This window comes from Tachypleus tridentatus, chromosome 7 (genome assembly GCF_004210375.1).
Source record: "Tachypleus tridentatus isolate NWPU-2018 chromosome 7, ASM421037v1, whole genome shotgun sequence".
In the NCBI taxonomy this organism is placed as follows: domain Eukaryota; kingdom Metazoa; phylum Arthropoda; class Merostomata; order Xiphosura; family Limulidae; genus Tachypleus; species Tachypleus tridentatus.
The window spans coordinates 16,441,084-16,468,659 of record NC_134831.1 but is presented as its reverse complement, the minus strand read 5'-3'; the positions used below and the strand labels follow the sequence as shown (position 1 = coordinate 16,468,659).

The 27,576-nt window shown below is 32.6% G+C and overlaps 1 protein-coding gene across 4 annotated transcripts in view; it reads right to left on the bottom strand.

Annotated features, from left to right (window-relative positions):
- LOC143255202 (atrial natriuretic peptide receptor 1-like) overlaps positions 1-27,576 on the bottom strand; it is a 112,919-nt gene that overhangs the window by 36,631 nt on the left and 48,712 nt on the right. For 3 of the 4 annotated variants that reach the window (XM_076510490.1, XM_076510491.1, XM_076510489.1), the window contains exons 5-15: positions 25,663-25,754; positions 18,724-18,862; positions 16,179-16,260; positions 14,899-15,028; positions 14,208-14,282; positions 12,902-12,979; positions 10,556-10,660; positions 8,749-8,820; positions 6,793-6,958; positions 3,987-4,142; positions 1,483-1,651 (exon numbers count right to left, since the gene is read on the bottom strand). In XM_076510490.1, the coding sequence (XP_076366605.1) occupies positions 1,483-1,651; positions 3,987-4,142; positions 6,793-6,958; positions 8,749-8,820; positions 10,556-10,660; positions 12,902-12,979; positions 14,208-14,282; positions 14,899-15,028; positions 16,179-16,260; positions 18,724-18,862; positions 25,663-25,754 (1,264 nt within the window). The remainder of the gene's footprint in view (positions 1-1,482; positions 1,652-3,986; positions 4,143-6,792; positions 6,959-8,748; positions 8,821-10,555; positions 10,661-12,901; positions 12,980-14,207; positions 14,283-14,898; positions 15,029-16,178; positions 16,261-18,723; positions 18,863-25,662; positions 25,755-27,576) is intronic. The other variant, XM_076510492.1, reaches the window with a different exon arrangement.

Below are 27,576 nucleotides of genomic sequence, written 5' to 3'. Positions count from 1 at the left end.
TCAGGAAGTACACTGCGGAAGTAGTCGCATTGATAAACAGAGGCATTATGGGATTCCGTGGCAAACTGGTAACACGGTAATCTTTTAGCGACATTAGATTGTCAGTGTTGTAAACCAAAGGAGGTCCGGCATGGCCAGGTGGTTAGAATTCTCGACTCGCTTTCTAAGGTCGTGGACCTGGATGAAAGGCAGCTGGTTATCACCACCCACCGCCAAATTTGGACTACCTTTTTACCTACGAATAGTGGGATTGACCGTGACTTTATAACACCCCCACGGCTGAAAGGGCAAGGTGTTTGGTGTGACAGGGATTCGACCCTAAGATAACGCGTCGAGCGCCCTAACCACCTGGCCATGTTAGGCCAAACTTTAATTACAACTTACTTATGCAGAAAATAAATTCACGTGTTTATCGGATCTAAATTAAACAACAACATATGAAATTAAGGAACGTTTCGCTACAGTGCTTCGACAGTTACTTTGTTTACTAACTTGTGCACTAAGATTAATGGACAAAACGCTACTAAGATTACTGGTATAATCAGGTTGTACTGTACAAGTCTCTGTGTTAATATTTGTTTTCAACTTATTCTGTCAGACCTTTAACTGAAACGTATTTATTTCAACTGCTTATATTAGTTTGTCTTCAAACGACAGATTTTTGTTATTTAATATTAGAATCAGTGAATACAGTTATTCTAGAAACGTACTGCTATAACTTATCACTTTCCCTTTGCCTTCAACCATTTCCCACACAAATGCCTTTAAAATTGATTTGTAATAGTACTTGATCAATCTCATAATTTATGTTATTGCTTTATTATAAGAATAAATAAGGCAAACACATTTTCGTTATAAAAACGCTTATCTGTCTCAGCAATATGAGTTTTTACAAAATATTTAAAAGAACCATCGATAAGTACATACGTATTAAAGTAAGCTTCGTTTCGCCAATAGAACTTACACATCAATGTCATCTTTCTAGAGCACAAGTAATATATTAAAGACATTTGAATATTGGTATCACAGGTATATACAGTAGAGAAAAATTGCAAGTATTTAGATTATACTGTCACGGTTGTCTATTTGTATTATAAATAAATCTCGCGGTGACATTATTGAATTATTGACTCATTCGAGATATCAATAAGGTTGGCCCGGCATGGCTAAGTGGTTAAGGCACTCAATTCGTAATCCGAGCGTTGCGTGTTGGAATCCTGGTCACACCAAATATGTTCGCCCTTTCAGCCGTGTGGGCGTTATAATGTAACGTTTAATTTATTTATTGGTAAAGGAATATCCCAAGAATTGGCGGTGGGTAGTGATGCCTAGCTGTCTTCACTCTAGTCTTACACTGCTAAATTAGGGATGATTAGCGCAGATAGCTCTCGTGTAGCTTTGCGCGAAATTCAAAAAACAATCAATCAATAAGGTTCGATTTAACGATTTGTTTTCTTGTATACATGTTGTCATTATCCTCACTTATTAAGTTTTCGAACGATGGATTTCAAATTCTGGAAGTCAGGTCTGTCAGCAGGGTCTTCCCCCCAACAGCGTATGATCATGTTTCTGAACTGTTCATCACATACAGCTTCTTCCAGCAAAGGCCGAAAGTGAGTCTTGGACTTCCGCTTGACAAGCTCCACGATTTCTGAGACAAAAATGATTATGTACAATAAAATGTAGAACATAAGCAACTTAATTTGTTTTAGGCTTTCTTCACTAGCTTTACAATTTTTGAGAAAAAAATTAGTGTAAATAATAACATATAGAAGACAGGTACTTTAACTAGTTTTAAACCCTGTGGAGTAGTTTTACAGTTTTTAAAAAGAAAAAAATGTTTAAAAATTCGTTAATATAGTTATATATAATTTTCTAATTTTATATTTTATTCAGAATAAATTAAGTACTTCCTAATCCACCAGTAGTTTCTTATTTTTCATATATTCTCTAGTGCAAAATGAAAAAATAAATTACTAATACACCAATATCTATACTTTTGTTACTAGCAATAAATCATAATAACTAGCAATACATCATCTACTGAGGTTCTAAACTGTATTTAATTACAGTTGAATTTGAATTTTTTTTATATATTTAATTTATACATCTGATGAAGATGTATAATCATAGATATGTTTGTCCTATATTAAGAATAATTATCTGTGCATTTGTGTGTGGGTGTATATGTGTCTGTAACAGCCATTATTCCAAGAAAAAACTAGAAACCTGAAATTTTGCACACATACTAAATAGACCCTGAGGGCGAGCATCTGGGTATTATTACTTATCTTAGGCACCTGCATATACGTGCACATATTTTTAATAAGGCAAGCTCGCGAAAAACCACATAGAAAAGAAGTGGTTCCTTATATTAGAAATAGACTTCATAGACAGACAAACTCGCACCTGTGAACATGTGCTTGAGTACATGCGTGCCTGTGTATGTGCAACCACTATAGCTCCAATACGAAAGAAAAGAGGAACCTGAAATTTTGCACCCATAATAAGTGGACCCTGAAAGTATGCGTGCACCTAAGTTATCTTATTTACGTGAGTGCGCGTGTGCATTTGCACATGTTTTAATGAGGAAAGCTAACGAAATACGACAGATAAAAGAAATGGTTCCTTATATACCAGCTTCGAATGTATAGAAGAGTCATTGTGATGTGATAACAATGTGTTTCAACAATAGCTTTCATGTCACCTCGGCAACAGAAATATATAGATTATGCTTTAATGCTGAAAAGGGTTCCATCCACTATCAAACCTAATACTCCGAGTAAACCCGGGTATTTTCCTTAGTAATCAATAAATGTGCTGATAAAAATTGATGGCTTAAGCGAATTATAAATAAAAAATAGATCTTTTAAATGGGTGGTACACACCATTTGTGGTCATTTTCATACCTAATTTATATATAGCAGATAATTGTAGTCCTCTTATAGAAGAAAGATATATGTAGTTATAAGCACATAAACAAGTTATAGGCACGTATTGTCGTCTTATCGCATGATAATGTTTCGACATATTATAGATCCAATTACAATACGATATGCTTTCAGTAGCCAAAGAAATTGAAGTACACGTCCATGGACTAAAATTATTTGTCTGATAACAGCACATTCAATGTTGTAATTATTGTAGTTAGGTTACGTGATTGTATATAGATGCAATAAGAATATAAATAGTTACAAAGAACGTGAGATGAAAATATTATCTTCCATTTTACTGTATTAAATTAAACTTGTGTTTCCGACCTGAGTGGAACCTTTTGCGGCAAATGACATAAAGTGGAGGTACAAATGGCTTAAAGAAGGAGATATTAATACTTTTATTTTTGAACTACTGAACAGAGAAAACTAGATCACTAGAAATACCCGTTAAATACACGGCTATTATTAACAAATTAACGAGATCGAATGTCACATTTACAACGAGATCAAAATTAATACGCAGAGCGGTTTCGTAGCATCATATCAAGAAACCTTGCAATCAACGAACCCCAGCCCTGAATTCTAACTATTAGGTGAAGCTCAGCCCTAAATGATACCAAAGTGTATTCTCAATATCTTATTGACAACAAAAAATGCATTTAATCTTGAAGAAAGCTTTTTGATTAATTCCAGCAGCAGAGGTAACGTTGTATATATAAAAATCAAACTGTGTTCCGGTGGATCAGAGGAAACTTATGGACTTACAACGCTACATTGTGGAGTTTTATTGATCCAGATGTGCAGTAAACAATTTTTTTTAGCTTTGCGTGAAGAGGGTAACATTAACAAAAGGTGTGTTATACACATTAATGCTAGTTGCTTATTTTTTAATGTTTTAAACAATATCCATAATTTTTATTTATTTTCATAAAGTCATTCAATATATATTTTAATTTACAACAGAATTTAACAAATTAAAAAAAAAAATAGTATCAGCTACAAAATACCAGACTGAACCTGTACTTTAAATTGATAAAATTATAGACTAACCTTTCGGGCTAAGTTCTATTAATCCAAGAAAGAACGTTCCTTGTCTTACTACGATTTCATGAGCAATTATTGCAAAGGAATAAACGTCACCTTTTGGCGTACCTTCTGATGGTGGATTGGACATGCGTAGTATTTCGGGTGCTGTCCAGAGTTTCCCTAAATATTTTCAAAATATATAAATAATAACGTTAGTATTTTTTCCTGAACTAAAGAAAAGTGCAGCGTCGACTCTAACCAATGATTTATAAGCATTTACAAAAATGTATAGACTCTTGAGCTGAGTTGTTTCTTTCTTATAAACCTGAAAATTAAGTAAAAATGTATCAAAAATTACGTCAGCTAAGAAAGAGTTGTTTATTAAATCAAAACTCAAATAGGGGTAAAGATTTCTATACTAACATCGATGAAATATATGTACCCATCCTTTGATAGCACAACGTTAAGCCTTGTGAATTATAACACTAAAAGTCAGGTTTCAATTCCTATAGCGTGCAGAGTAAAGATAGCCCATTATGTGGTTTTGTGTTTCACAACAAAAACAAAACAAACATGAAAAACAAAAAACAAGTATCTGTAAACCCATAAATACCATCTAACAACTTAATATTACATCTACCACTGTGCACTATGGTGCTTAGTATGTAGAGATAAGCCGTGAAAAAAATAGTCGATCCATATTATATTTTACTCACCAGTCTCAAATTTCTCTTACGTGAGTCAATGGTATAAGCTTATATTTAACCATTGTAATCCTTTATGCCATTATTTACTTTAATTACAAGCTTATATTTAACCATTGTAATACTTTATGCTATTATTCAGTTTACTTAGAAGCTTATATTTAGCCAATGTATTACGTTATGTCATTATTCAGTTTAAATGCTTTTATTCAAATCTGAATTTATGCAAATGAAAGGAATTGAACATTTAGCTGTAGATAAAAGTTTTTATTAGAAAACTTTAGTTATTTATGAGGGTTTTTAGTGTAGTTTTGTGCAACTACCCCTAACTCGTTTCTATATGTTTTGGCATCGCCGTCCCTGCATCATCCTTATTTTCTTTTTATCAAAAACATTTTTTACTACTTGTTTATATTGATGCCTCAAATCCACATGTTTAACCACGTAAATACGTTTCTCCTTCAACAAAATAACATTTTGGTAATTTCCGTGTTTAATTACACGATTTTTAAAAATATCGTATTGAAGTGGAAAAAATCTCGGTCTTTCGAAACCGGTGAAGTTGGTTTCATATATTTGAATTTATACGAATAGCTAAGGTAAAATAGGCGGTTGTTTAGAACTGAGAATTGAACTGTCTGTCATATGTCGTTTTTTTTCATTCTATATTTATTGGTATCATGATGTTTACTCGTGGCTCTAAATATTATTTCAAATTTAAAGATTGGGATTGGTCTAATGGCTTTCTAGCAGGACTGTGAATCTGATGATTTTTTGTTCGCATTTTGTTGCTGCGAAACAAGCCTCGCTCTTTGAGACCGCAAGATGCATTAGAAGTACAAATAAAATTCGACTATTTAATCAGAGTGCCCCAAAATTAGGTAGTGGATGCTTTTAACTAACTTCATTCCTTTTAATTTATCAGTTCAAAATTAAAATCGACTAATGCAGGTATCCATATTATAGTTTTGTACCATAATATGAAACCAACGTTATAACAACAAGTGTACCCCAATAAATCAATGAGCAGTACATTGCTTTGTTAGCAGCTTCTCTATGCCTCTAAAACATTGTGTAGGTCTGAAACACTTGTAGGTTATATTTGAATATAACGTTGGATGTTTTCTTACTGAGTTACTAACACTTATTTTCCAAGAGTTTTTATTAGTTTGTTTGTAAGGGGACACAATGGGTTACCTTAAGCTCTGTCTACCGCTTACGTACACGGAGATTTGTTTGTTTGTTTTTAATTTCGCGCAAAGTTAGGGTTATCTGCGCTAGCCGTCCATAATGTAGTAGTGTACGACTAGAGGGAAGGCAGCTAGTCATCATCACCCAACGTCAGCTCTTGGGCTGCTCTTTTACCAACGAATAATAGGACTGACCGTCACATAATAATTCCTCTCACGATTGAAAGAACGAGCATGTTTGGGGTAACAGGGATTCGAGCATAATTGAAAATTTTAACATTTATTTATAATGTCCATGTACATCTCCTAGTCTAGCGAAGAATATTCTACAGGAAAGCCAACCTGCACCCTATTTTAATGCGAATAAAATGTGACAAAAGACGTAATAATTACATCATTACACCAAGCTTATACTCAGGCCTCATAACTTTTGGTCTTTGTTTTGTTTAAAATAGGGTTACCAAAACTTCACTTATTTAATACAATCTGTTGAAAGGTATATAAATAAAGAAAAGAGTTTCGATGAAAACTTTTTCATTGATACCTTCTGTGACATAGCACATTAATATGTCATGAAGACCTTCAACCTATGAATGTTCATAAAAACAACAGTTTTAAAGAATAACATGGTTGAGCACTGATACCGTTTTGTGTGTAAAAGTTGGAAATCAAGATCGAACGATCTAAATATAAGCAAATTAAACACACCAGAAAGTCTTGGATACACAACTATTCATTGCCCTGCTAGATAAAAATATTTCCATAATATTCTGAAAACAAGTTAAGAAGTTTGTTGACTTACTGCACCATTCCTTTTTATTTTTGTTGCTGTTGATATAACATGCAAATTTAACTTACTTGCTCTGTTAATGTTTCTCATTTTGAATGTCTATTAATTAAGTTCCTTTTTTCTATTATTTTTACAAGCCATCTTACGTCTCCAGTAGGCGTACGAATCCACGTTCTCGCTCACGTCGGAAACCCTAATATTGTGCAGGCCAAAATCTTTGATCTTCAACACGAACCTGCTGTCAACCACGCAGTTTGAGGACTTGAGATTACCATGGGAACGAATTTCGCTGTTATGTAAATAAGCCATTCCCTGGATGGGGTAAAAAAAAACAGTAATCTTAAGATGACGCCTATAACGCTTCAATCAAAGAGCATATTTCCAAGTTTTCTGTGTTTGATGTTTTTCAAAGGAATATATTTGGGTTAATATTAGTCGATGATATATTATAAATGTCACCATACTGTGTAACATTATGCCATATCTGGCACAATACCTTTTTTAAAAGTCCAATTAATCTTTAAGTTATCAGACAAACAAAGTAGAAAGTGTATGGATATTTTGAAAAAAAAACTGTTGTTACGATAATTCATATAAAACCTAATTAGGAGTTAATATTTCATGTAAAATAATGTTTGTTATGCGCAGATCAAAGATGACTTTCAGACTATGTCCTTTGCTAAATAAAATTCATATAAATTCATCAAATTGTATATGTTAAGAGGTGTATTAATCTATCCACAAATCTTCAAATAAGGCTCCACATTTTGTTGTCGGACGCCCACGTGAAAGTATTTTACTGTTGATAGTAAGATGACATGTTTTAATGGAACACGATTATAAGAGGTCAAATCAGAAAAAAAAAGTCAAATCTGACATAATAACTAGGTAATACATAATAATCTTATATTCATTCACTGTTTAAAGGAAATATTTGACATTATTGCTACCTAAAATATATCTAGCCTTCGTTCAACTATAAAGTATCGAATTCCTTAAGAAAAGAAGTTTAGAGTTTACTGAAGTGCGAAAATGAATTAGTAATTTCTTCCATGATAATTCTCTCAGTCAGTTTATTATTTTATAATTGTTTGTTTGTTTCTTTTTTTGAATTTCGCGCAAAGTTACACGATGGCTATTTGCGCTAGCCGTCACTAATGTAATAGTGTGAGAGTAGAGGGGAGGTAGCTAATAATCACCACCCATCGCTAACTCTTGGGCTACACTTTTACCAACTAATAGTGGGATTCACAGACACATTATAATGTTCCCACAACTGAAAAAGCGAGCATGTTTGGGGTAACTGGGATTCGAACTCGCGACTCTCAGATTACGAGTCGAGCATAATTGAAAATTTTGACATTTATTTATGAAGTCTATGTATATCTTCTATGCTAGCAAGGATAGTTAGCTGTGTGGTATTACATCTGTGTGATATTACATTTATGTGATATTACATCTCAGTAAGACTCATAACAAATTTAGTCACTAACTTTTGTTATTCTTTCCATATAGCTTTCAGTGAGACTAGCACATAACAGTTTGTCTAACTGTGGTATATACTACTGCCGATTAGGCCTTTCGTCACCAAAATTAAGAGTAACAAATATTATTAGTTTTCGCTCGTGAAATTCATGAGTCATGCTGTGTTGTAACCTACAGAAAACATAATTATTTTCGTGATTCATGTCATGTTGACAGTTTATTACTTTTACAACAGTAAATTTTGCAGCGCTAAACGTTCCTTATATGACTTCATTATCAGTCTGATGGTAACGTAATGTGACAGAAGCTACTGATAACAAATAATTCTTTTATTTATCTTAAATAATCAATTTTTCTACTCTATTGAACCTACTTCTACGTTATCACATACTTATGTTTTCTAACAACTTTCTTAATAAAACAAAATTTCAGTTCGATTCTTCTTCTATTTTCCTTCAAACTTAATGCATTATAAACATCAGTGTGAAACTATTGTTCCGCTAGGGTTGCTTATGACAGCTACAAATTATATACACAGCCAGAGACGTGACCTGAATATACCACTTCCAGCATAACAATGGATAAAAACAGTCATAAAATAAATCATGAATTCTTACCTTTACCAAGTCGTGGGTTAATGAGTAGCGAAACATCCAGTCAAGTTTAATTTCATCGTTCTCCAGTATGTCCTTTAAATCCATTAAAAATACAACAACGTATGTATAATAATCACTATTACAGTGTTTTTATCGATCAAATATTCACGATTAGAAAACCTTGTGCATTACTTTTTCTCTCCCTCTCCAGTGGCATTACGGTATAGATGTGGACTTACAACACTAGAATCCGGGTTTCGGTACTCGTGGTAGATAGAGCATAGATATCCTATTGTGTAGCTTTGTGCTGCACGGAGATTTGTTTGTTTGTTTTTAATTTCGCGCAAAGTTAGGGTTATTTAACTTTGGTAACGACGAAAAAACAAACCTTTTCTCTCATCAACTTTCCGGTTACGGTTTCACACACTTTTGTTTTCATTGACAACAAATTGCTGTTAATTGCAATGTCGATATTTTTAGGTCAAAACTACATAAGAGACAATATGCGCTCTGTCCATAGCGAGAAATCGAGCCCCGGATTTTAGCATTGTACATCCGAAAATTTATCTGCTCTTCCACCGGAGGGCGCAACTAATAGTTCAAACAATTATTGATAATGCAGTAGGTGGATAAAAATTGATTTTCGTGCGAACAATTTTCTACAGTGACCTGGAAGTGGGGACTTTTTTATCTTTAATCTACCAGGCTATTAATAAACAAACTGTTTACTGGTACGGCAACGTTTATTAACTGAACAAAATTCTACAATTACTTTGCAATAGGGATTTTTTATCTTTAATCTACCAGGCTACTAAGAAACTGTTTATTGGAAGGGTAATGTTTATTAACGGAACATTCAATGAGACCAAACTTCTTTTGTGCTGTTAAATTTATAGCCAAACCCGAATCGATATTTATTCCAAACTAAAATACTGTTTATGCTAATTATTAGAACGAAAGAAACAAAAAGAAACTCATCAACAGGTCACTACATCCATCGCAAACGTCTGAGAAACGGATAATTAAACTTGGCTCGTAAGAATGTATGTTCAATTTTAGGTAGAAATGCACATTCGGAAAGAGCAACAAACATAAATCTTTGTCTTATTAAAGCTTTAGAGTCAAGATAATTCTTCATTAAAATATCTTTGTTTATAAACTAGAAATTATAAAATATTATGCTGGCAGCTAATTCATAACATAGCGTAAAACTTTGAAAAATCACATGTACAAATTTGATTTCTAAACATGATTCAATTTAAAGTTTTACAAACTTCGAGCATTTTCTGAATTAACATGACAAAAACCTGTATTAAGAATGCCCTTCATCCATAATATAGTCAGTAAGTCTTGTTGATTTGGGTGAGACTTTACATATAAAAAATATATTTTGCGTGGTTGAAAATTATAATTATTTGAAGGCATAAAAAGAAGTAAATTAGAAACAAAACCAAGTGTATATGGCTAACTGGAGACATGTGAAATGCCATTATTTATATATGATCATAAACGATTTTTGAATGAATTTATAGAATTAAAAAATTACCATTTTAGATGGAGAAGGTAATGGAAAAACACATTAACTTTATGTGCTCTATTTCTTCGATGTGAAAGTGGAGTTCGTCTTTATTCGGGTTCCACCAATTTAATCAAGAAACCCAGGAAAAAATTATATAATTCTGCGTTCATTGTGGTAGCCAACTTCATAGGTGTGATTATTGGGTTTGAATTGTTTGTTTCGTTAAAGAAATACATTGAAAGCGTTCAGCAGTGTTTGAGTTTAAAAAGCCGTTGCTGTTGGATGTAAGATAGCCAATTCACCACTTACTTGGAGACTTCCTTTAGGACAGTATTCCGTCACCAAACAACAATGGGGAGGATCAATACATGCGCCAATGAAGCGCACGATGTGGTCATGCTGTAGGTCCTTCATCTATCAAGCAGAATATATTTTATTAACACTTATTACAACACTATTAAGGAATGTTTTAAGAATATAAATGAAGAAAATGCTCTTGTTAAGATCACCTTAGTTCTAAGAATAAATACTTAGTGAAATTTTACGTCACATTTTCCTTACGCTCATGTCTAACAAACAACACGAATCAATTTCTTAAGCCTACAAAACAATAGTATTTAGTGCAATGTGATGGTTTCAAATTAAACTAACATGAAACATTGAGTGTGTGTGTTTCTTATAGCAAAGCCACATCGAGCTATGTGCTGAGTCCACCGAGGGGAATCAAACCCCTGATTTTAGCGTTGTAAATCCGAAGGCTTATTGCTCTCCTAGCGGGAGACTAGAACATTAAGAAATAACAGGTTATAAAATTATTGTTAAAGCTGGTACTTTCCATTTGTTTGGTATTTAGGGAAAATTCAATTTGTCTTTGCAATGGTTATTAGATGCTTTTTTTCTATAGTTGAAAAACTGGTAACGATATACCATCGTTAATTTCCTATATAATTTATAACATCGATTACATGCCATATAAATTAAAACTCGACCATATATGATATAAGTTATATAATCAACCATATACCATGTAACTTATACCACCGACTGTATATCACATAAGCTACACCTACGAGCTCAGTTAGGATGTATTCACACCGCTAGAAACTGGATTTTGATACCCGTGCAGAGCACAATATTACATGCCATATAAATTAAAACTCGACCATATATGATATAAGTTATATAATCAACCATATACCATGTAACTTATATCACCGACTGTATATCACATAAGCTACACCTACGAGCTCAGTTAGGATGTATATTTAAACTTGAATATAGACTGCGATATAGCTATGATGGTTTTGGAATATAAATGGATACCGTGGGCTAAATAACGGGGCTAGAGTCAGGTATAATCATCCCTAATTTCGAACTACTAACAAAAAAGAAGACGGACAGACAACAGCTTTTACCATCACCAAGGCACTGTTCGACTTTTGAATCAAATAATAATATTGGCTGTCACTTCTATAACGCACCCACAACGTAAACCGCATCACGTCTCGGACTCCTGATCATTCGATCTGAGACGTATCTGACCTACTATGAAACAGTGGTGCCTTGTTTCTTCGAAGTTATGATAAGAGTTAGAAAAGAGTTTTCTTATTGGAGATTGTTTTTGTTTGTTTAGAATTAAGCACAAAGCTACACAATAGCTATCTGTGCTACTGGGGGAAATTTGGAGATGGTATTATTGTCAAATGTGTAAGTCTTACATTAAAATAGCAATTGTAAAGATACATGAGCGATAATTATTTTTATTATTGTTAGAACGGATGAGTTGATATTCAGTTGTAATGGATTCCTCGTGCAATGATTCAAAATGAAGTCTCTTACATTTCTTTGAATTCGTTATGATAAAAATAATTAAGGTAACGGTACAAAAGAGAGAATTTTATAATGAGTCTGTGTCTGGAGAACATTAAATTAGAAAGGCATTACATTTTTTTGAGCCCATTAGGAAAGAAAATCATAAATCCCCGTTTCTTTGCCACTGAAATCACAGTATAAACACTATATAACTAAGTGGTTGGTTGAACTCTTTGTAAAAGATATTGTGAGCTGATTGGTATATATACCGAACACCGAAACTGAAACCTTAACTACTGATATAAGATTTATTGAAACCGAACGTCTTTGCTGGGTATGAGTACATTTACCTTAGAAGCATCATAAGAAAACTTGCCTGTAGCTTAGAAAATATTAAAGATATGGTTCTGAACCCGTTATTTATTTGATCAAAGAAAAAATTTAGTGGACTTTTGTATTGAGTTTTCTATAGTTTCAACAAAATGAGTTTTAAAATTTGGACAAATTTCTTTATCTTCATGACTAGGAAACTACTTATTCGCTGAGGATGCAAATTACTAAGTATTCCAAGTACTAAATATCCCAGCAGGCCTAGATTTCTATTAATGATGTAAATCATTAATGTAAGATGTAAATATTTAAGATGTTAAAGAATAAACGATGTTGAGTTTAATATTTTCTATGGTTACTTTACACAATAGTTTATTTTTCGATTTATTTCAGTAGTAGCTGAGAATCAAACGACCTAACGTTGTTATCTTTGTTTAATTTTTCTATTAGTGTAGAAACCTGTTTGTTATAATTTAGTTTCCAGTGTTTCAACCTGCATAAACAATAACTTACCGTTTTAAGTTCCAGAAGCAAAGGACGGGTGATATCAATGCGAGTCCTATTAATAAACTTAATAGCTACAACAGTACCCTAAAAAAAATTAAAAATTATATTACTGATGTTGTCATGTTTGAAACGCATATTATTAAAAACTGCTGTTTTGGCTATAGTCTTAACATAGTGATACATACGCCTTTAATTGGACTCTTACGTATTTTGTCAGTGGTCTTGAAATGTTTGAAATTTCCAATAACTTATAGTATTCTTAGTAGAAAAAAAAACTCCTTTAATAATATACAAAACGCCAATAAAATGATTTAAAATGTCTTATAGAATGCTAGTTAAAGGTCTTGAAGTGGAGTCATTTAAAACTGAGTGCTTACTATTCGAATATATTTACACGAAAATGCTCTGTCCTTTTCAACAAAAAATATCTGAATACTCTTATAAATATATCTAGTTTCTTTATTGACTCTTACCTAAGATCTTTTTGTGTTTTCGCTTTGGGAACAGTTATTTTGCATTTCACTTGTAGAACATATTTTTTACGATTGAACGGTCTCATTGTACCCTTTTCTAATATCAGGCCGTTTGGAATTAAAATATTTGACCAGCTAAAAATCCACAATAAAACAGGAGCACCATGGATTTAGCTGCTAAGAACTAAATAAAAGGTTTAAGTGACAATTGTATAGGAAAACCAGATGCGTATAAAACAAAAACAAAACAAAACAGGTATTCATTATACATAAGCACCTAGAGTTAAACACATACGTATTTCATAAGAATGACAAGAATAAATTAACTTAATGTAAATCACAAAAAGCTTTAATAACTGAAGGTAAACCGTCTTCATGTGTGGGACAAGTGATAAGCCATAACACATGATACCCCAGTAAAGCTCATAGTTTATCCAGAAATTACATTACTTCTTTACTTGTTTGGTTAATTCCATGGGTTGTGAAATTTACCTCTTACTTTGACTAAAGTAATAGCAAGAAAAGGCATCTTGGTTCCTACCATAAAATTATATCCGAAGAAAAGTTTTTCACTTGTCCCTAACAAAAACAAGAACTTACAACCTAAATTACGTACTTAAATGTATAAAGATATTATAAGGCGCTGAACTTATGAGGTAAGTGTATCACACATACTGATCAGCCAATAAAACTATTATCAGTATTATAATTTGAAACTTACGTCATTTTAATATGACTAATAATAAATGTTTTACCAATTTTATAATTCCATACTTTTAAAAAATAATCAAATATTAAAATATGCCGTTAATTCAAATAAATAAAACAAGTTATTATACCTTGTAATAACCTGTTTTGATGAATTCCTGTCTGGTTGGAACAGTTTGGGCAAAGGTATATAAAGAGCATTCACTCTAATACAAAAACAAAAGATGAAAGTATTTTAAATATATTGGAGGTTACCTTAAGAAAACATAATTATTGCATCGGCATTGTATGTGATAAACCTTCTAAGTATGTCTGCTTTTTTACATCTACATTAATTGAATTGCAACACACCTCAACTCGGATATCTATATGTGTTGAGGTGTGTTGTTATTAAGCTCAGATATCTGCGCTTAAAAACAACACATCTCAACACAAACACAGATACTGAGCTTAACAACAACACTCTCAACAAACACAGATACTGAGCTTAACAACAACACTCCTCAACAAACACAGATGTCTGAACTTGTTCTTCTATCGGCTTCAGTTTGAAACCGGTTTCAATATCGATAAGAGTCATATCGTTAACAGAATGACCGGACTAGCTAACACTTTAACCAGATAAAACGAAAGAAGAAATCATTGACAAGTTATTCAGATCAAAACCTATTAACTTAGTACTCAGAGTAACAAATAATTTTTATGTTTTTTTAAAGTTCATGAATACTGTATCCTCAAATACAAGCATACATTTTTATATAAAACTGCAGTATTTACTGGATAAAAATTATAACGTTAAAACATTCAGAAACTTAAACGTACCGTATTACTGATTCGATTTAAACTTTTTTTCGAACCCAAACTTTTCCATTCGTGAGAAGATGTTGTCATGATATCTTCCCATTTAATCTTCCAAGTCATGGACGCCAATTCAGCCTCTAACTTAAAGTGTCTGTTAGTTACAAAATGGAAATAATTCGTGTTAGTTTAATTGAAAACGTTTTACAATATGTAAAAAAATGTTAAAATCGTGGAATATCAAATAAATTTGTCAAATTAAAATAGGTATAACAACATAGTTACTAGTTTAACTGTTATATAATTGTTGTCACTAGATATTAAGTAAACTTAATACGTATTGATAGTTCCGTTCTTTATCATACGTCACATCAAATACCACTCTTCTAACTTCTACTCTATTTACCATCTTGCTACAGTATGTCACTAAAAATCTTGAAACTGACACATCGAGAGAATTACCATAATTTATTATTTTGAGCTACATATAAAATGTCACGAAGTATTTTCACGAGTTACATACCGACAACTATTCCAGATACCTGTAGTACATTTTTAAATTAAGTGAATTTCAGTTGAAAACCGTGAAATAACACTTGACTGCTTCCGAAATCCCAGTGTTTGAATTACTATCTTTAATAGTAAACGGACAAACGAGAAAATGCAGTAGGGAGTATGTTTTTTTTTATCATTTTAAGTGTTATGAAATTCATTCACAGTACGATTCAAGTTTGTTTGTTTGTTTTCAATTTCGTGCAAAGCTACTCGAGGGCTATCTGCGAAAATCGTCCCTAATTTTGCACTGTAAGACTAGAGGGAAGGCAGGTCATTATCACCTACCGCCAACTCGTGGGCTACTCTTTTACCAACGAATAGTGGGATTGACCGTTACATTATAACGCCCCCACAGATGAAAGAGCGAGCATGTTTGGTGCGACCGGGATTCGAACTCGCGACCTTCAGATTACGAGTCGAATGCCTTAACCCACCTGGCCATGCCGGGATCCCCATTCAAGTAAACAGATTTTATTCATCAGGTAATCAGTATATTAATTTAAAACTCACGTGGTTCAGTATTGATCTAAATTTATTTTTCAACGTCCAAGTTTGTTTGAAAAGGTTTTATAAAATGGGGCGACAATTTTAGTATACCACATCATGACATCATAGAGGATTAAGTAAATACGAATATGAAAATAACATAGAAAAAAACGTCTTTTAATATCATATAATATTACTGAAAAAGAACCGATATTAATGTCTAACATAAACATTCCGTAGAATTTAAGAATTTGCAGCTGTACCTGTATATGAATATAGAAAATATGCACAACACCATGAGAAGGACACTCAGTACTGCACTGATCACCAGGTAAAGGGAAACCTCTAAACAAGAAAAAAAAATTAAAATATACATCATTATTTCAGATAGTTGTGTTATGGTTTCAATAAAATACTAATAAATGTTAAAAATATGTATAATTACACTATGTAACACAAATTTTGTTCCTGGATAGTGTGTTTTATTTCTTAATTGCTTATGTTGTAAAAATACAGAAAATGACCAATTTTCTTCAAAAATTGAAGCAAATTTACTTCAAACTTTGCTTTTGTGACCTGGATAATGAAATTTGGAAATTAACTTATTTTCTATGTAAAAACGGACAAATTTACACATTTTCATTTACATAAGGTCTGAATAAAACAACATATGAATCAAGATTTACATGTATTTATACTAAAGTTATACAAAACTCTTTAGAAGTGAGTAGTTTTTCTCGAGATTTGCGACTGTAATGTAAATCACTTTCACGCATCAGCCAAATATAGTCTCTCAACATGTTTTCATTATACGCTCCTTGGTAACGGTGTTAAAAGTCCAGTATATCTTGGTGGAAGCGTTCGCCTTGCTCCTCTGAGTATGCTCCCATGTTCTCCTTCAATTTAACAAGATGAGCGTCAAGGATGTGGATTTTCAGAAACATCCTGCAGCCCATTTTGCCATAGTTCTTCACCAGAGCCTCAACCATTTCGACATAATTTTCGTCCTTGTGATTGTCCAAGAAGCCCAGAACCACTGCGACAAAGCTGCTCCAAGCTTTTTTTTTCTTCCTACTGAGCTTTTTGGGGCATTCTGTGCACTCCAGGATCTTCGTTATTTGTGGTCCAACGAAGGCACCAACTTTGACCTTTGCTTCAGACAGCTTAAGGAAGAAGTCTCGGAGGTACTTGAGGGCTGCAGACTTCTTAATAAGAGCTGTGACAAATTGTTTCATAAGACCAAATTTTATGTGCAATGGTGGGAACAACACCTTCTGGAAGTCCACTAGTGGCTCACACTTGACATTGTGCCTCCCCACAGAGAACTGTTCATTGTGGTCAGTGCTTCCTGTTGTACTGCGCTGCGATGTCCCTGTTATATAATATAAAATCTTACTATTCAAACAAGCAAAAATTGTGCGCCTTACCTTCTAGATTGTTTTTTCAGTGCTCACAGGTAAAATGAGGTGCCCAGGGTTTGTCTTGATCCCAGACAGGCATGCCGAAATATGTCTTGTAGACTTCATACATTTTAACAGATGCTGTCACAGAGTACTCTTTCGCTCTTGTCTTGATAAATTGGTCACATACATAGCAGAATGCGTCTGGAGAATGCTTACAGCTTCTTGATGCCATCTCTTATAAAATCAAATAGGTCTATGAGTTTACTTAGACAGTTAGAACTAAACTGAAGTGGTGAGTGGTGAGCCCTGTATATTACTGTGGAAAGTTCTAGAAAATTCTAAAAGGTTCTTGAAAATTCTCGTAAGTTCGAGAAAGTTTTCTATCAGCTACTCAGCAGTGACTCTACCTGAAATGTTATGAAAAATGGGTAAATTTGAAAATTTCTTTACCCAGGTCACAAAAGAAAAGTTTGAAGAGAAAAATAGGTCTTTTTCATTTACTTTAGACATAAACGATTGGGAAATAACACTTTCTGTCCAGAAACAAAAAAAGTAAAAAAACTTTTGTTACATTGTGTTATTTCAGACGTTTGTGTTATGGTTTCAGTAAAATACTAATAAATGTTAAAAATAGGTATAATTATTTCAGATGGTTGTGTTATGGTTTCAGTAAAATACTAACAAATGTTAAAATAGGTATAATTATTTCAAATGTTTCTGTTATGGTTTCAATAAAATACTAACAAATGTTAGAAATAGGTATAACTATTTCACATTATAACGCTCCCACTGCTGAAAAGGCGAGCATATTTGATAGGACAGAAAAATGACCCTGGGACCTTCATATGGTGAGTCAAACACCCTTAACCACCTCGCCATGCCAAACCATTTTAAAAGTTCTAAAAGCTTATAACAATTGCATTGGCCTTAAACAGATATAATTGGTCTTAACTACAATAATATTTAAAGCCTTAACTTGATGGAGACCCATGAAATTATACCTTCTGACGAGTTTCGATAATGTTTTTAAACATTCACAAAGCAACATAAAGAAATGCTAAACACATTATGATGCTTACCAGAGTCGCATCATTTTAACTGAAAAAAAGTATGTTTGACTTTCAACTATGCACAACTTGTCATGAGAGATGTTTTGATTTGTTTAAAATAGGTTATTACAGTATTTAACAGTTATGTGTGAAGCAATCAGTCATCGAATATTCAACATTTGATCCGAAACTACTTTCCATGCTGTACAAAACAGATAGTAATATAAATCTCACGATCCTAACGTGACTTCTGAACCTTTAGTTGAAATACGTTCTCTTTTCCATTCCGTTCGCGTACAATAAATAGCGTTATGAATATCGAAGAGAACTATAAATGTCTATATCATTGCGCTTACCGTTATTTGGGCACTTTGAACCATCAAATCCACACACTGGTGTATCAGGTGGCGGTTCTTTGCGATCTCCAGCCCAGTGAATTTTCTTTTCAGGAATGAACTCAAACTGCCCACTTTCTCCATAATAATTCGCTACCACCTTCAAAGAAAGCATACACGATGCGATGTTTTAAAAGGTATGGCATAACACGAAAGACATTTACATTACATGTAAAATTGATATTAGTAGAACCCACCACTCTTATATAGCACGTATAAACCTTATTTGTATATCTTAGAGCTTTAGGAGGGGAAAAATTCACAGTACGCCACCACAAGGAAAAACTGTTCACGTTTGTTTCGTACAATCTTACAAATATTTTATAACCACTTTGATTTTATGTACTTACGAAACAAGTCAGTATAAAATGCTTTTGTTAACTGTGGGAAACACAAGAATACTGAAGCGATCAATCTAAAACAGCTTAGATAATGAAACCGAGGAAAGCAAGAGAAAGTTTTCGTTTTTAGAAGAGTGTTAACTTACAAGCAAATAATATTTTTTCCACGTTCCAACTGTTTGCTGGTTAGCCTGAAAGTATTAACTCGTACCTATTTTACATGTGGGTGAACCGAAGCATGTTTTAGGTAAAGAACACCATAACAATGTTGTTGAACTTCAGGCCTATGGTCTTTATATTATCAGTACAAATCACTGAACAATTTACCACTGAGGTTGACTTATTTAACAAAGTTCAGTAAGTTAACTGAAACATTAGGAAAAATAAAATTTGCAGAACGATATGTACACTAATAATTGGATTTAAACACGTTAATGTTCAGAAAAGTGGTGGATAAAAACCTAGGAATATACTAAAAAGGACATATTAGTACACGTAATAAGGCCTTTCAGTGAGTCGGAGATAGGTTTACGGGCTTATAAAGCTAAAATTGTGTGGAGCGATTCCCGTTGTGGACAGAATGCAGAGTCTGTTACGGCTTTGTGGTAAATCAAACGAAACGTGTAATAAGCGGAACAAACGTATTTTAATGTATCTCACACGAGTTTCGTTTTGAAGTTGATTCATTCGTCATGTTATTTTATTATTTCTGTGATATGTTGTTAGTGCAAACCAGGAAGACTTATAAGTTAATACTACGAGGATTGCATTGTTTGAAAGTGTTTGTTTGTACAGGCCTCATCCAAATCTATTAGCCAATCAGCGAGTTTATATATATATCTTTAAGTATGAGAGACAAATGTAATAACGACCAATACGATCGTAAAATACTACAAGTTACCAAAATCACTTCCCTCCGCCTATTGGACAAAATTGTCGATAAAATACAACCCATACAGTCGTGAAAGACTATAAGCTACCAGAATCACGCTCCTCGCTCCTATTGGAAAAAAAAAATCATGTTTACTTTCAGAAACGGCGTATGGAAATTCTGATTTAAATATAACATACATTTTCTCAATATTTAAGCCTTTTTGAACAACATTTAAAAATCCTATGGTTGGCATGTTTTTCCTCTAAGTCTATCTCTCGCTAGTAATACAAACATTCACATTGGTGCTGGCTTTCCCACTTGTCTATACCAATGGTTGACAACCTGAGAGCACGTGGTATATGTGGCCCAGGCAGTGTTACTCCCATAAGAATACCTAGTTGTTTATAACACTTCACAATACCGATGTCGTTCCTCAGTGGCACAGCGATAAGCCTCCGAACTTATAATCGTCTAGAGTTCGATTCCATGCGGTGGACACAGTAAATGGTTCATTGTGGCTTTACTCTAGAACAAATAAATAATCGATGTCCTACTGTAGTTAGAGACAAAAATTGTTTTTCTTACGCACAAAAACAGCATTGCAAATTTATTTGCCATGTAATTTTTCACTGGTGAAAATAAAATGAGAAATTTGTGAAACTGAAAAAATAAATAACATGTTTCATTCTTTATTTTTGTATCTTAACAGTGTGAATGACTTAACTATTTCAATCGGATCTAGTTTTCTCTGTTTATTACTTTATGTGCGACTCCCATCACTCCTGAAAAAATAATATGAAAAGTTAATTTTTAACTAATGTATTATAAGAATAGGTAAATAGTGTAACAGATGTAAATTTGTATTTTAAGTGTAGGTAACTAATGCAACTTATGTAAGTGTGTACTGCAAGACTAAGGAACTAATGTGATTTATATAAGCATGCATTTTGTTGGCAATTAATGTAATAGATGTAAGTGTGTATTATTAGAGTAGATAACTAACGGATGTAAGTATGAACTATATGTGTAGGTGACTAACGGATGTACGTGTGTATTATAAGTGTAGGTAACTAATGTAACACATGTAATATAAGTGTGTATTATAAATGTATGTTACTAATATAATGGATGTAAGTGTATATTATTAGAATAGATAACTAATGGATGTAAGTGTGTGTTATTAGAGTAGATAACTAACGGATTTAAGTGTGTATTATTGTAAGTAACTAATGTAACGGATGTGTATCATAAGTGTAGGTAACTAATGTAATGGATGTAAGCGTGTATTATTGGAATAGGTAACTAATGTAACGGATGTAAGTGTGTATTATTAGAATAGGTAACTAATATAATGGATGTAAGTGTGTATTATTGGAATAGGTAACTAATATAATGGATGTAAGTGTGTATTATTGGAATAGGTAACTAATATAATGGATGTAAGTGTGTATTATTGGAATAGGTAACTAATATAATGGATGTAAGTGTGTATTATAAATGTAGGTAACTAATGTAACAGATATAATGTAAGTGTGTATTATAAATGTAGGTAACTAATGTAACAGATATAATGTAAGTGTGTATTATAAATGTAGGTAACTAATGTAACAGATATAATGTAAGTGTGTATTATAAATGTAGGTAACTAATGTAATGGGTGTAAGTGTGTATTATTGGAATAGGTAAGTAATCTAACGGATGTGTGTATTATTAGAGTAGGTAACTAACGGATGTAAGTGTGTATTATAAGCGTAGGTAACTAATGTAAGAGGTTGTAAGTGTATAATATAAGAGTTGGTACTCAGTGTAATGGATGTAATGAGATACTATTACAATTCATTCTTCCTTGGAGTTCTTTGTAATTTTTTTAGATTTTCGACAAATTATGTAAATAAATACAGAAACGTTTGGTGTACTTATCTAAACATAAAAATAAATACAGAAACTTTTCGTGTACTTATCTAAACATCTAAATAAATACAGAAACTTTTGGTGTATTTTTCTAAACACATAAATAAATACAGAAACTTTTGGTGTATTTTTCTAAACACATAAATAAATACAGCAACTTTTGATGTACTTATCTGAACATACTGAAACAAAAGGTTCATCATCACATCGGCGTCTACATCTCAACTCAATGTATTCTTGCTTGTGCACACAAAAATGGAGAAAACAAATGTGTGATTTTCTTTATTTCTAGCTGAGAATAGTTAGTTGTGCTGATCTTGTACACAGTCAGCCCTAATACTGAATTTTCTTCCTTAGAGGAAGTCAAATCCTCTAGTGATTAAGAAAGATAATTCTATATGTACATGTATATATATTGAGGTTCCTTTAGTAGTTACGTTACCTAGTTACAATAAAGTCAGAGCTTTAAAAGTAGGAGGTTCGTTGGAACGTGACTAAATCGCTGGATGGTTCTTTTCTTCTCTGTTCCAACTTGTTTCAATATATTTAATGTCTTTTTGTTGAACTTTATTTCAACAAAAAGACCATGATAGCTATTTCATCATGGTTGAAAAAGGGGATTTCACAACAGATTGGATTCTGATCGTTTAGAAGTTAACATCCAATTTAAATTTTTTTTCGAGATATATGCGAAAAATTATATTAATACCTTTACATAGTATAATTTAACGTAGAATGTGAAAGCAAATCGACATTATTATTTATCAAACTTTTATAAAAAATTATTTGTTTAAGTTGATTAAACTTTTGCAATGTGACTAACTTATATGGTGATTTTAATAAAAAGCTCGATTTTATATTAACCCTTAAACAGCGGAACTGTTGTGGGCAGCAGCTTCAATTGATGATGGCCGCCGTTTATGGGTTAACGATAGAAAAAAAGCGTTCCATAAATAAATAAAATATTAATAACTTAAATGGTATGTTATTATTTCCATGTGTAAGTTCTTTCTTTAAATTCCTACAATGTATTATTTGTTTGTTGTTAAGCACAAATCTGCATACTGGGCTAACTGTTATATGTCCACACGGGTATTCAAACCCGTTATTTTACCGTTATAAGCCCAGAGACCTATCACTAAGCAAGAGGCTGTGTTTACAAACGAATGAAACTTTACTACAAAGTAGTGAATTCAGTGTATTTCATTTAGAAAGTATTTGTTACAGTTGGTTTTAACTAAGGAACAAACTGTTACTTAAAGAATTTACCACAAAGCACGGTAGTATTTAGGGAGAAACCGAGGAAACAAATTGCTGCCACACTCAAGTTGTTACTCTGTAACTCTTAAAAATAACTGCCAAGATTGAAAACCTAATTGACACAAGTGTTTTACATATCGTGAAACTCCCAATGTCATTAAAGTGAAGAACTAAAGATCTATGGTTTCGTTCTTTCTTTCTTATATTTCTACGCTAGACAAAAAATTTATTACATTTTTGCGATGACGTTTGGTACGATAGTGAAACATTTTAAGAAAAATGCTAAGCACAGTAGTGCTTAGTATAAGTCAAAACCATCATAATTCTAGGGTAAGCGATGTTATCATTACAGTTTAAATTTAGCTTATTTACAGGAATCTGGTGTCCCTTTGAAAAGCTTAAGTATAGAATGAACTAGAAATTACTAGCTATTAATAGATTAACATTAGACGACTGTAACGAGTAGAATACTAAGCGCTTTGTACACAATACAATCGGTGACATTCGGGAGCAAACCCCTACATTATGCATGAAGTGAAGAAGCGAAAAAAAAACCCATCTGTACACACAATAACAAATTTCATTACATACATTCAGTGGAAAAAAGACGTCACAAAACAAGGAATAGAAAAACTGTGAAAATGTAAAAAAGAATGTGAACATATACATAGGGATCGTACAGTTATACATTTTACATGTTATTTCCTTACTGAAGATTCCTCAACTTTCAGTATTCAAAAGCCAATATTAAGAGCAGTCATACAATATTATAAGGTATAGTATTAATAGATGAAGCCATTCTAAAAGTCCTATGAATAAGCTGATATAATATTAACTATAATATTAACAATACACTGAAATATAAAAATAAAACAAACGTTCACTTATGAACCAACTTAAATAAAATTGACTTTATTTTAAAAAAGGGCAAACAAATAAAAAAGAAAATATTTGCAAAAATTAAGTATGATGCAAGGATGGCAGTGCTCAAAATTATAGAAACAGGCTAAAGATGAATACATAAAAAACATACATACATCTTGACGCTAGAACTCAAATCTTTCCAAGAATATGTTTTATATACAACCAAATGTTGAATTGTCATAAATTGGTTAGCCCCAAACGTAAATATTATAATTTATCCTAATAAGGTAAAGCACGTTATTTTTTCTAACTATCTTTTATCTCTTACATTATTTCATTGGATAGAATGCGTATGTTTCATAGCAAAGACACAACAGGCCATCAGAAGAGTTTGTTTATTTCTTTGTTTTGTTATTATGCACAAAGCTAAACAAAGGGTTCTCTATACTCTGCCCATCACGGGTATCTAAACCCGGTTTCTAGCAGCATAAGCTCGCAGATATACGCTGTGCCACTGGATGAGTCCACAAATTTATAAAATTGATTCAGTACTTACTAACTACTTATGTAGGTATGTTGGTATCCATCCCAACCTTGTTTCTGTTTTAGCTTTCCATCCCTACTTCATGTTTAGTTATAAAAATTATAAAATGTTTTATTGCTGGTTTTCCATATGATTACTCGTGTCAGTTTTTTTTTATTAAATTTACCTTCGTACAATATCCCTAAACAAAGAAACTGACATCAACAATAATCCGTGTTTCATGTTACTGTAATGTGTTTTTATATTTCTTTAGAATTATTTATTTCAATATACTTCAATTAATACCTAATTAGATTAAAGCAAATGTCATTAGTTTTATATCCTTTCATTGACTGAAATATAGTCTTTTGACTCTCGCCGTTTCCATGTGTAACTTTAATATACGAAAGTAGAAAATTTAAATATTCCATAACTGTTTCTAAGTGTCTTTTTAAGTTTCATCTTTCATCAGTATCAAAATGTTTTGAACGTCCACTTAACAAAGGTTACATATATAAATATTTCTATTTTACCGAGTTTCTTATTTATTTATTAATATACCCAACTTCAAGTAATATTATTCAGTTTCTTATATTACAAATCTTGCTTATAAGTTATTTCAATAAATGACGTTGTAAGTTTGAGATACAGCTGAGAGGGTTATGTTTGAATCTCTATATATATTTACCCTCACACACCGGCACAGCGGCATGTCTTCAGAATTACAACGCTAAAAGCCGAGTTTCGATCAGTAATAAACCTATTTATTAAAATAACCCTAACACACCACTATAATATCTACAATCAACCTAGCTGAAATGATGAAGCCATACATTGATCGAAATTATAGTTCTCAACTAGTCACGGTAAGAATAAAAACTTCTGGAACATCCAGTTTTGGAGTCCTTCTATTTACAGACTCAGCTACAAGGTACTCAGACGTTAAGTGATAATACTGCATTAAATAGATTATGTTTCAGGCCTAAGTATCAGTATAAAAAATATTGGTTAATACAGACTCTATAAACATTTCTGTACACTGTATATAATTATTATTTCATAATAATTGCATTATAAATTTATGTGTGTAGATCATATCATATCTGATAGAGACTTGTACCACGTACCTGAAAAATACCAGTCCTTGGATCCATGTCAAGCAAAGAATAATCCGCTTTCCTATCTCCATTCTCGTCGATGCTAACGTTACCTGTGATTCCTGAAAAAGCCAGAGTTTTCATTAAAACTCACAAAGTACAATAAATACTTCTTAATTAATTAATTAGTTCTGTATTTGGATGTGTCCTATTTTATTCATCGGAACAACCAAAGTCGATAACTTACTAACTCGTAAATGTTTCTTCAACTCGATCCAAATGTTATAACTTTAACAGAATACAGTAAATGAGTGATGAAAATCCACGAAACACAATTACAGAAAAAATTATTTTGAGAGCAAAATTACACTTTTGAAATAAAATGCAAATAAATTCTTGCAAAACCCTAAGAAACAACACATTTTCCATGTTCCCTCACTTAGAAGTTTCAATATAAAAAAACAGCAATAAAAGACAACTAAACTCTAAATGTGGATACTCGTGGTGAAAGATTTCTAATTCGTCACCTGTTATCCAAGATTCGTCACCTGTTATCCAAGATCTGTGATTCGATTCTGAGAGCCCTCAAATGCCCTTTAACACCATAATGCCAACTTGAAAACAAAATCCAAAATCTGAAATTGTTTTATTTTGAATAAATACAGTTTTCGAATTAATTATTTTAATAATTAATTAATTAATATTTAATTTGCGTTCCTCTTGCATTTACAATACCTTAAGTTTCCGTCACTGATGAAGTTATAGATAAAGGTACAGTAAAATCGGGTCATGGATATTATTGGCGAATAAAAGAGGTACAATATGTTTTGTCTACAAGTGCGTATAGGAGATGGGTCAAGTTTAGGCTGTATACGTATACTGTAGTAAAAGCATAGGACTTAAAAATTAATAATAAATTTTGTTAAACTTTCCGTAATTTGACCTCCTGGTGGATTAGTGAAATAAAAATTGATACATAGTTTTGTGATTATTTTAAAGACGGAATAACAGGATTACGATAATTTGTTTGTTTTTCGAATTTCGCGCAAAGCTACACGAGTGCTATCTGCGTTAGTCGTCCCTAATCTAGCAATGTAAGACTATAGTGAAGGCAGCTTGTCATCATCACCCACCGCCAATTCTTAGGCTACTCTTTTACCAACGAATAGTGGGCTTGACCGTCACGTTATAACGCTCTCACGACTGAAATGGCGAGCATGTTTGGTGTGACGGGGATTCGAACTTGTGGCTCTCGTATTATGAGTCGAGTACCTCAACCCACCTGGCCTATGCCAAGCGAAAATTAGGAAATGAAATTGAGACAGGAAAAGGCTTAACGAGGCTATGAAACATGGATTTCCACTCATTCCGAAGGATTACTCACGAGGTTGCTGAAGACGTTGCGGATTTGGGATATGTGAAACGATGTCATAATTAAATACCGTAAAATATGTAGCTACTGATATAAAGTTATTTCCTAATATTGAATTCCTTGTCACGTCTAATATCTATGGAAAAGCACGCCTGAGAAACAAATTGATTTCTGTGCTACCTCATTAATTAAATTCTTTATACTGGAATAAAGTGAGTGGGTTTTTTCTTATAGCAAAGTTACATCGGGCTATCTGTTGAGTCTACCGAGTGGAATCGAGCCCCTCCTTTTAGACTTACCACCATACCACCGAGAGACTACTGGAAGAGAAAAAAATATTAATTTCTGTTATATATTAACTTTATAATAATATTTAATTGAAGTATTAACAAGCAGCACGTGATAACATAGACCTGTGATGGTTTTATTGTCTTTAAATTTTACACGTTTTATAATAATTCCTATACGTTTGTTCTGAAAATGATATCCTTTTTTTCCACCACGTGAGATTCTTAGCAATTGGTCCTCCGTTGATACAGCAGTAAGTTTACGGACTTACAACGCTAAAATCA